Source organism: Dendrobates tinctorius, unplaced genomic scaffold (assembly GCF_039654945.1).
Source record: "Dendrobates tinctorius isolate UK_male_01 unplaced genomic scaffold, ASM3965494v1 ptg000028l, whole genome shotgun sequence".
Classification (NCBI taxonomy): Eukaryota; Metazoa; Chordata; class Amphibia; order Anura; family Dendrobatidae; genus Dendrobates; species Dendrobates tinctorius.
Genome location: NW_027361696.1, coordinates 34,051,982 through 34,063,398, shown reverse-complemented (window position 1 = coordinate 34,063,398; position 11,417 = coordinate 34,051,982). Strand labels below are relative to the sequence as shown.

General features: G+C 43.2%; 1 protein-coding gene across 4 annotated transcripts in view; it reads right to left on the bottom strand.

The window, feature by feature from the left end:
* Positions 1–612: 612 nt before the first annotated feature.
* LOC141085276 (phospholipase A2 inhibitor and Ly6/PLAUR domain-containing protein-like) overlaps positions 613–11,417 on the bottom strand; it is a 100,291-nt gene continuing 89,486 nt past the window's right edge. For all 4 annotated transcript variants that reach the window (XM_073570555.1, XM_073570554.1, XM_073570556.1 and 1 more), the window contains 2 exons: positions 2,727–2,876; positions 613–905 (listed from right to left, as the gene is read on the bottom strand). In XM_073570555.1, coding sequence (XP_073426656.1) covers positions 763–905; positions 2,727–2,876 — 293 coding nt within the window. In that variant the 3' untranslated portion in view covers positions 613–762. The remainder of the gene's footprint in view (positions 906–2,726; positions 2,877–11,417) is intronic.

Here is an 11,417-nt window from a genome sequence, read left to right as displayed (position 1 = left end):
TGAACCCCATAGAGAACCTGTGGTCCCTCATAAAATGTGAGATCTACAGGGAGGAAAAACAGTACACCTCTCGGAACAGTGCCTGGGAGGCTGTGGTGGCTGCGGCACGCAATGTTGATGGTAAACAGATCAAGCAACTGACAGAATCTATGGATGGAAGGCTTTTGAGTGTCATTGCAAAGAAAGGTGGCTGGTCACTGATTATTTTTTGTTTTTGAATGTCAGAAATGTTTATTTCTACATTTTGTGTTGTTATATTGGTTTACCTGGTGAAAATAAACAAGTGAGATGGGTGTATATTTGGTTTTTATTAAGTTGCCTAATAATTCTGCACAGTAATAGATAATAGATAGCCAAATCTAAAAAAAAAACACTCCAACTTCCAAAAATATTAAGCTTTGATATTTATGAGCCTTTTGGGTTGATTGAGAACATAGTTGTTGTTCAATAATAAAAAGAATCCTCTCAAATACAACTTGCCTAATAATTCTGCATGCAGTGTATTCTTATATTGGAAAAGAAACTTCCAGCTGACTCAAAGAGTGAGCCAAATAGTTTTATATAGGAAGATGTCACAGAGAAGAGGAGCAGAACAGTGCTGGACACCAGAGAGAGTGGCGAATTGGCGAGTATATTAGTACACTCACACTACATTACATGCATATATACTCATTCAATGAGCCCAAAACTTAATGGGGTGCTTCTTCAAGGGAGAGTGAAGGCAGAGCATTTAAATTGAAGAATACTGATTCATTCATTTATTTATTCATTTACTGCGTTTTGTGGCTTATAACACTTCACAAACTTCTTTTTTAGTTCCGAAATCCCAATGGCACAGTCAAAGTTAAATTTGCAGGAATCAGCGTTCATGCAGCCTTTTATTGAAAATTTTATCTCTTTTTGACCTGAAAAAAAAATTAACAGACATCATTAAGTAAAACTTATGGACACAGGAGCTTGAAAGAAAAATATGTGTGGGAAAAATGTATTTTATGCTTATTAAAACTTCACTGGTAGAGAAAATAAGGGGAGGGGTCAATAACACCGATTTTCATACTCCAAGTTAGAATATGGGGTGACAGCAGTAAGATACATCATCCATACTATGTACAGCACACAAACAACTCTGCAATGAGTACATACACATAAGACATCTGTATAGTAGATACTCCACATAGCCCTGCTGCAGACATATCGTACTAGAGAAAAGCAGATCAGGAAAAATTCAAATTGGCATGTTTGCATGTTTTATTTTGTCCTAGGTGGTTTGCCTGGTCATTAACATGCAAACCACCCTTGGGGGTAAAGGGGTTAGTGAGAAAAAAAAATGAACTTTTTTGAATATACCAAATGGCTGCAATGAAACAAAGAGTGTTAAATTTAAAGAGGTCTGACTACTCACTGTAAATGAAGATAACTACCTTAGTGATATGTAACTCCCTTCTAAAATATTCAGGATTGAGAGTCCTCAGTAGTTGATACCTTTTAACGGCTAACTGAAAAGATGGTAACACATTGCAAGCTTTCGAGACTACTCAGGTCTCTTCATCAGGCTAGACTAATACAAAATCTGAAGAGTCACATATTTATGCACAATACAGCCTAGAAAAAATGCAATAGATAAGACAAGTGACATGATATTTTTCTATCTACTGGCTAACACGGTACAAAGATATACATCTTTCCTGTAACTCCCTTCTAGTACTTTGCCAGTGACTTTAGCCCCCGTTACACACTGCGATATCGCTAGCAATATCGCTGTAATGTCACCGATTTTGTGACGTAGCAGCGATATTGCTAGCGATATCGCTGCATGTGATACTTACCTCCGACCGGCTCCCCCGCTGCTCATCGTTGGTCACGCGAGAAGGTCCTGGATCATTTCTCGTCGGCCACTTCCTGCTGGGCTTCCTGTGGCGCCGACGAGGGAAGCGTGGACGCGGGCGGGAGGACGTCAGGATTGCCGCGTCTGACAGGTAAGTAGCGACCCCCGACCGCTGCTATGTCGCTGGTGAGATCTGCCTGTGTGGCAGCTCACTAGCGACCACGTAGCGATGCATCAGCGATCCATATCGTTGTCGGGATCGCTGGTGCATCGCTATGTGTATCGGTACCCTTTGTCACATTTGCAAATGACTTTGTCACAGTATCTACACTTACATATCCCTGCCGTACACACACAGCTCTGCTGCAAACATACATACTGTACATACATACACTCACACAGCACTGCTGCAAACACATAGCTCTGCTTCACACACATCTTTGCAGACTCCTAGATCACTGCTATTCACAAGTAAAGTATTGAATACCATGCACTGGTAAGTTTCTTGAAGGCATTTGCCATGAAAGATCCCACAGCTAATTAAGCCCTGTTCTATGGTTGCTTTCTCAGGACTTGCAGCATGGGTTGATCTGTGCAGGTCCTGTTCAGTTTTCTATCTCACTCAATAAGACAGGGAAGAAAAGACCTGTGTGGCTACATAGTTTGCTCAGACTTCCGGAAGGCTGAGTCCTGTAATTCTATGTGTCGTTACTCTGCCAACATAATTTTTCTGCTTTATGCCATGTGTGTAACAGAATGTGACTTGAAAAGTTACAGATGATCGAATATTCACAGAAGCTGTATATGCAGAATGGTGTGATATTATTTAGGAAAGATGATATAAGCAGTTGTTTTGCGCAAAAAATTACTAATCCCATGAAAAGAGTAGAAATTTGCTCACCTGGATCAATCACATCAGATCTAAACTCAAAACATCGGTCCATGGATCCAGTGCAGTTCATCTCTTTCTCACTCTTACATTCCAGCAAATTTCCCGTACAGTAGGCAGTTGGGCATTTTACACCATTTGGGGTTTGATCTTCTGAAGTGACTGGAGAGAACAAAATATTTATTGTTCTAAATACATCATGTTGATCTAATTCTAGTACATAAGTGCTTCTTGTTGTCATGAAGTGCGATTTTCTTGTTTATTTTCTTGGATCCAGCTTGCTACAATGTAACTAATTATTCTACAAGCTAAACACAAATGTAGAAAGTGTAAGGCTGTGTGCCCATGTTAATTTTTTTTTAGCATTTCCGCCACGTTTTTGTGGCAATTTAAACACTTAAAAAACGCATCCCCATGCAATCCTATGGGATTCCGCAGTTGCTGTGTCAATGCTGCGGACTGTACCGCTGCGGAATTGCATAGCGGTAAAATCCGCAGCATGTCCATTATTTCAGCGGAATTGCGGCAATTACACCGCCATAGAATTGCATTGAAATGCTCACTTTACGCATGTGGCTATGTCCACCATACGTAAAGTGAGCGCTTCATGTGTGGATGGTATCCAGGGTCTGGAGGAGAGGAGACTCTCCTCCATGCCCTGGGTACCATATCCCTGTAAAAAATAGAATTAAAATAAAAAATAGGGATATTCTCACCTTCTTTCAGCCCCCGGAGCACTCACAAGATCGCTACGTCATCAGAGGTCATTGTCGCAAGGCATCCCTGGGAACGGAACTTGCCGCCAGCAACAATGACGAGCGGGAGGGCTCCAAGGGCCGACAGAAGGTTAGTATATCCCTATTTTTTATTCTATTATTTTTAGCATTCTACCTTTTACTACTGATGCTGCATAGGCAGTATAAATAGTAAAAAGTTGGTCACACTTGTCAAGCACTGTGCTTGACAAGTGTGACCAACCTGTCAAATCACTTTTCCAAGCGATGCTCTAAATCGCTTGGAAAAGTGCAAGCATTCTGCAAGCTGAAAAAGCTTGCAAAATGTTTGTGTTTTGTGGGAAAATGCATGTGAATTCCGCATGCGCTTTACCCGCGGGAGGGAGTTTCAGAAATGCTGCGGACCTTTGCGCAGCATTTCTACAACGTGGGCACTTAGCCTAAAGGGCATGTGCACATGTTGCGGATTTGGCTGCTAATCCGCAGCGGATTTGGCCCTGCGGATCCACAGCAGTTTTCCATGGGATGTACAGTGCAATGTAAACCTATGGAAAACAAAAACCACTGTGCACATGCTGCGGAAAATTCCGCGTGGAAACGCAGCGGTTTATTTTCCGCAGCATGTCAATTCTTTGTGCAGATTCCGCAGCATTTTTACACCTATTCCATTATAGGAATCCGCAGGTGTAAATACGCAGGCAAAACCTGCACAAAATCTGCACAAAATCCGCAGGAAATCTGCACTAAATCCGCAGGTAAAACGCAGGTCAATTTACCTGCTGATTCTGCAGATTCTACGTGGAAAAATCTGCAGACGAATCCGCAACGTGTGCACATACCCTAATCGTTCTCATTTCTCAACCTCAAGTTCTCTAATCAACAAAACTGATTGTTTCTACAGTTCTACAGAACTTTTACCTCTAATAAAGAAGGTTCCCATACACTGACAGCAAACAGATCATATCAATGGAGGGGGATTGAAGACAGTTTATTAAAAGCTTACAGAAATTTTCATTTACAAAAGTCTGGTGTTTTGATCATCAGTTATAAAGATGTCAATGGAAGAAAATAAAGTGAACTGCTACAGAGCCAAACAGCAGTCTTGTGCCTTTTAACTAATGGTCCTCTATCTAAACTGAATTCCCTCAGCACATGCAACAATATCATGGTGCTCAGCAATGAAATAGACATGTCCTTAAAAATACTTAGAAGAGAAAAAATTGCGGCACTCACCATGTTGCAGAAAGTCTCAAAAAATCCTTTATTACATCTCTAAGGTGTAGGCATTTGAGTCTGGAAAGTGGGCTAAGGGCTCATACTCACTTGCGAGAAACTCGCACGATTCTCGTGCAAGTCTCTCGCATGAAAACCTGGGACAGCCGCCGGCACTTGGGCTGGAGCATGCAGAAATACATGTAGTCGCATGCTCCGGTCCCAGTGCCGGCGGCAGTCCCAGGTTTTCATGCGAGAGTCTCGCACGAAAATCGTGCAAGTCTCTCACAAGTAAGTATGAGCCCTTAAGAGGGATGCGGGGAGTGCAGAAATGGACGGCGGCCAATTTGTGTGTTAGGGCTCATACTCACTTGCGAAAGACTCGCACGATTCATGTGCGAGTCTCTCACATGAAAACCCGGCACTGCGGCCGGGACTGGGACCGGAGCGTGCGGCTACATGTATTTCTATGCAGCTGCACGCTCCAGTCCCAGTGTCGGCAGCAGTGCCAGGTTTTCATGTGAGAGACTCGCACATGAATCGTGCGAGTCTTTCGCAAGTGAGTATGAGCCCTTACTGTTTCAACGGGTCCAGGTGAGTGAATTAGTGCAGTCATTTCCTTTTTCAAGGCATAGACAGAAACTTACACATATGTGGCATACAAAATAAAATCACATATTGAATACAACAGGTATCCACTCATTATTCACAAAAATACAGGCGTATCGTGAAATAAAACATTATACTGTAAATCACAAAAAGACAGACAAATCTACTCTATCATTTAATCCTGATGAACCTGATGCATTTGTTTTTAGGATCCATTTAGCTTCATGATATAATAATATCTTATTGTGATTACCACCCTGTGGGGGATACTGCACTACTTCTGTCTCTGCAAATTTTAACAATTCAGGATTTGCATTGTGTTTTTCTCTCATGTGTTGTATGCTATATATGACTTTTCAACTCTGCAAGCTTATATCTAGTAACCAGCTCTTTCAATCTCTGCTCTGAATCAACTACTCCATTCAATGTCAGCAAGCAGTTAATCCTGAATGCTATATATGTCTTTTCAACTCTGCAAGCTTATATCTGGTATATATTTATTTCAACTTAGGCTGGTTTCACATTAGCGCTTTTTAAGCGCACGCACGGCCGGGGGTAGCTCCGCCCCCGAGCCGGCTCTCTGCCCGGCGTGCCCGCCCCTTGCTTGTAGCGCCGCCTCCTAGCGCACAGCGGCGCCTGCGATCGGCGCACCCTATCTTTAGCATAGGGTGCGCAGATCGTGCGCAGGCCGTGCGCTAGTTGCGCTTTGACCTGCGCTGCGCACTTTTGACGGTGCGCCGTGCGCGCCAAAATCAAACTTTTTGGATTTCGGCGTGCTCGGCGCACCGTCAAAAGTGCGCAGCGCAGGTCAAAGCGCAACTAGCTCACAGCCTGCGCACGATCTGCGCACCCTATGCTAAAGATAGGGTGCGCCGATCGCAGGCGCCGCTGTGCGCTAGGAGGCGGCGCTACAAGCAAGGGGCGGGCACGCCGGGCAGAGAGCCGGCTCGGGGGCGGAGCTACCCCCGGCCGTGCGTGCGCTTAAAAAGCGCTAATGTGAAACCAGCCTTACTCTGCTTGTCCCCTTTTGCTCTGAGGTCAAGAAACTTTTCAAAGTGGTTTATGAGGCATGTAGGCCTGGAAATTGGTTTGTCTGATAACTACCTTTATTGTGCCCTGCTGTCTTAGTTTAGTTTGATTGATTAAGGAGAAGAGAGAGAGAAAAAAAAATCTAAGCCTTAGATTCCTATATATTCAGACCTAGCTTGGGGGAGCATTTATGCACACTTTATCGAAGTACAGTTTATCAAAGTACTGGCAGTTATAACATTGCAGTTAGACAGGGCAGGAGACAGGTAAGACATTTATATACATCTATTCCCTGTACATTTGGAGAACAACAAATATATACCATATGCATTTGTGTAATTTATATCCTGGCCGCTGCATTCACACACATCCACCGCCCTAGCATTAATTCTCTACACTCCATCCATATCGGCCCATCACTCTTTTTCTCTCCTATGTATAGCACTCACACTCTTTTCACATTGTTAAATTGCACAGATCCATTCAGTCCCACCATTCAACATAACAGATGCTCCCACAAATCACTCAACCATCTGCTCACTCTTTCTATCCTCCTTCTCCTAGTCGCAGGAGACATTGCTCCCAACCCTGGTCCCCCATGTTATAGAAAGTCAAACCCCCCAACTGCTACACTCAGAAACCCCTCTAATCTTATTAGTATTCCCTGCATGCCTTCTGTCTCTCTTAATTGTGCCCTTTGGAATTCTCGCTCAGTGTGTAATAAACTCTCCTTCATCCATGACTTCTTCCTTTCTAATTCTCTTAACCTCCTGGCTCTTACTGAAACCTGGATCCAGCAGTCAGACACTACCGCTGCTGCTGCTCTTTCATATGGGGGATTACACTTCTCTCATACCCCAAGATCAGACAAAAGAGCAGGTGGAGGCGTTGGTCTGCTTCTATCACCAAAATGTACCTTTCAGGTTATCCCTCAAGTATCCTCACTATTCTTCCCTTCTTTTGAGGTCCATGCTGTCAGACTCTACACCCCATTCTCTATGCGAGTGGCGGTAGTGTATCGTCCTCCCGGCCCCTCCCATCAGTTCCTGGATCATTTTGCCACTTGGCTTCCACATTTTCTCTCCTGTGACATCCCTACCCTCATAATGGGCGATTTCAACATCCCCAATGCTCTTCCCCTCTCCCCATCTGCTACTCACCTTTTATTTCTAAACTCCTCATTTGGCCTTTCGCAGCTTACTAATTCTCCAACGCATGAAGATGGAAACTCCCTCGATTTGGTCTTCTCTCGGCTTTGTGCAGTGGATGATTTCACAAACTCCCCTCTCCCGCTCTCTGATCATAACCTTCTTTCATTCTCTATCAAGAACTGCCAGGCCGCTCAGGTCACCCCCACTGTCCATACTTATAGAAACATACAGGCCATTAGCACCCAGAAACTTACGATGAACTTGCAGTCTTCATTGGCCCCTATCTCCTCCCTCTCATGTCCTGATTCTGCACTGAAGCATTACAATGAAACACTTCAAACTGCCCTGGATGATTTTGCACCTCCTATACATAGAACAACACGACAAAGACAGCAACAACCCTGGCACACCCTGCAAACACATTTCCTGCAGCGGTGCTCCAGGTGTGCTGAATGTCTATGGAGAAAATCCAATCTACACAAAGATTTCATCCATTATAAGTTCATGCTTAGAACTTACAACACTGCCCTTCACCTCTCCAAACAAACCTATTTCAACTCGCTCATCACCTCACTGTCCAATAACCCGAAACGTCTCTTTGACACTTTTCATTCCCTGCTCAACCCAAGAGTGCGGGCCCAAACCACAGAGCTTCGAGCTGACGATCTGGCCAATTACTTCAAAGAAAAAATTGATCATATCCGACAGAAAATTATCTCCCAATCATCACATACCATGCACTGTCCTCCCTCCCCCACTGCATCTAGCTCACTCTCTGAGTTTGAACCAGTCACAGAAGAAGAAGTAATCAGGCTCCTTGCATCTTCTCGCCCAACCACTTGCACCAGTGACCCATTTCCGTCACATCTGCTTCAGTCCCTTTCCCCTGCTGTCACCCCTCACCTAACTAAAATATTTAACCTCTCTCTCTTCTGGTATCTTTCCCTTCTTATTTAAGCATGCCATCATACATCCACTACTTAAAAAACCATCCCTCGACCAAAACTGTGGCGCTAACTATAGACCTGTCTCTATTCTTCCCTTCATCTCTAAACTCCTGGAACGCCTGGTCCACTCCCGTCTGATCCGCTATGTCTCTTATAACTCTCTTCTCGACCCTCTCCAATCCGGTTTCCGCTCTCTACACTCTACTGAAACTGCCCTCACTAAAGTCTCTAATGATCTACTAACAGCTAAATCTAACGGTCACTACTCCATGCTAATTCTCTTGGATCTCTCTGCAGCATTCGACATGGTGGATTATCAGCTCCTCCTCACTATGCTCTGCTCTATCGGCATCAAGGACACCGTTCTCTCCTGGTTTTCCTCCTATCTCTCTGACCGCTCTTTTACTGTATCTTTTGCTGGCTCCTCCTCCTCTCATCTTCCCCTTACTGTTGGGGTTCCTTAAGGATCGGTTCTAGGCCCCCTCCTCTTCTCCTTCTACACTGCCCCTATTGGTAAAACAATCAGTAGATTTGGTTTCCAGTACCATCTCTATGCTGATGACACCCAATTATACGCTTCTTCTCCTGACATCATGCCAGCCTTTCTAGAAAACACCGGCGATTGTCTAAATGCTATGTCTAACATCATGTCCTCACTATATCTGAAACTTAACCTGTCAAAGACTGAACTCCTTGTGTTTCCTCCCTCTACTAATGTACCTATACCCGACACTGCCATTTCCGTGTGTGGTTCCACTATTACTCCCCAGCAATATGCCCGCTGTCTTGGGGTCATATTTGACTCTGAGCTTTCATTCACCCCCCACATCCAATCACTGGCTCGCTCTTGTTATCTGCATCTCAAAAGCATTTCTAGAATTCGACCTTTCCTTACCTTTGACTCTGCAAAAATTCTTACTGTTTCTCTTAGAAAAATATTCAGGATTGAGAGTCCTCAGTAGTTGATACCTTTTAAAGGCTAACTGAAAAGATGGTAACACATTGCAAGCTTTCGAGACTACTCAGGTCTCTTCATCAGGCTAGACTAATACAAAATCTGAAGTCACATATTTATGCACAATACAGCCTAGAAAAAATGCAATAGATAAGACAAGTGACGTGAAGCAGAACTATCAATATGGGAGAGGGAGAAGCATAAATATAAACATTGGACCAGTTCATAGATAAGGAGTCCGGATGTTTTATGGTCCTCTGATTGGGGTCTAGTTCTGTGTTGTGATGCCCCCACACGGTTTTAAAAGGAAATTCCTTAATTGATGTAAAAAGACATAAATCCATGCGACACATTCATTCCAGCACTGAGAGTGTCAAAGTTCGTCATAAATTTGTACTCCCAAACTCGTCTCTCTCTCTGAGAATTGAAGTTACCTTTCAATACCAGTAATTTCATATCCACGCTGCTGTGATCAGGGATACAGAAATGTTTTGCCACAGGTAGATCCATTCTTTTTTCTCTTATTGTGTGACGATGAGCATTCATACTGTTTCTCTTATTCATTCTCCTCTGGACTACTGTAACTCTCTTCTAATCGGTCTCCCTCTTACCAAACTTCCCCCCCTCCAATCTGTCTTGAATGCTGCTGCCAGGATCATATTCCTCACCAATCGTTACACCGATTCCTTTACCTTTTGCCAGTCCTTACACTGGCTACCCATCCACTCCAGAATCCAGTACAAACTTATTGCCCTCACCCACAAAGCATTCCATGGCTCAGCACCACCCTACATCTCCTCCCTTGTTTCAGTCTACCACCCTACCCGTGCCCTCCGTTCTGCTGATGACCTGAGGTTAGCATCCTCAATAATCAAAACCTCCCACTCCCATCTCCAAGACTATACACGTGCTGCGCCAATTCTTTGGAATGCATTTCCCAGGTCAATACGAGTAGTCCCCAATCCCTACAATTTTAATCGTGCCCTGAAAACTCATTTATTCAGACTGGCCTACCGCCTCAACACATTAACCTAACTATCCCTGTGTGGCACAGTCAAAAGTTTTACCATAGCCAGGTTCCCCGTATCATGTTCCCACATGCTTTATGCATCTATTAGCCCTCTGTGTCCGTACTGTTACACACTTAACATTATGGCTGGTCCAAACAATCAGGGCAATTGTTCCCACCCACCTTTCGTGTCTCCCCTTTTTCCCTCATAGATTGTAAGTTTCCGAGCAGGGCCCTCATTCCTCTTGGTATCTGTTATGATCTATGTGATTATTGTTATGCTGTAATGTCTATCATCTGTACCAGTCCCCTCTGAAATGTAAAGTGCTGCGGAATATGTCGGCGCTATAGAAATAAAATGTATTATTATTATTATTATTAATATTATTAGCCATAGAGAGCCCTTCCTTGATAAAATGGACCTGTAATGTTCTCTAAATCTAGTAGTGGGAGGTCTAATCGTTTTTCTAAATAGAAAAAGGCACATGGGCATAATAGAACATATACCACATACTGTGTTTAACACAAGATAAAATCTGTCACCAAATGTGTGAAAGATCAAATATGTAACAATTTAGATGTGATGTGGAGATGACAGCTAGCACAATTTACACATTTTAAATTCCTTTTAGGCTTATTCTTTGTTAACCCATTGTCTTCTATGGGTAATAATCGATTATGCACTGGTATATCTCCAACAATTTGGGATCTCTGATAAGAAAACATTGGATTAACTGCTCTATTTTTATGTAAATATTTATCAGTTTTTAAAACATGCCAATGCGTTCAAATTGTGGCATGAATTAATTTATCAAGTGGACTGTGCTTGAAACGAAAAATAAATCTTTGTGTCTCTTCATTATGTTGTTTATTTTTATTTCTGTGTAACAGATGTCTGAGTAAATTCATTAACCTGTTGGTGTGCTTCTTGTAATATTTTTTCAGGGTAGCCTCTTTCAATAAAGCGACTGTCATGATCCAGGTCGGGCTTTGTTCTTTGTTATCATCTCCCCGGCTTCGTCATGCGGAGGTTAACTTTCTCTGCCTCACTTTGGGA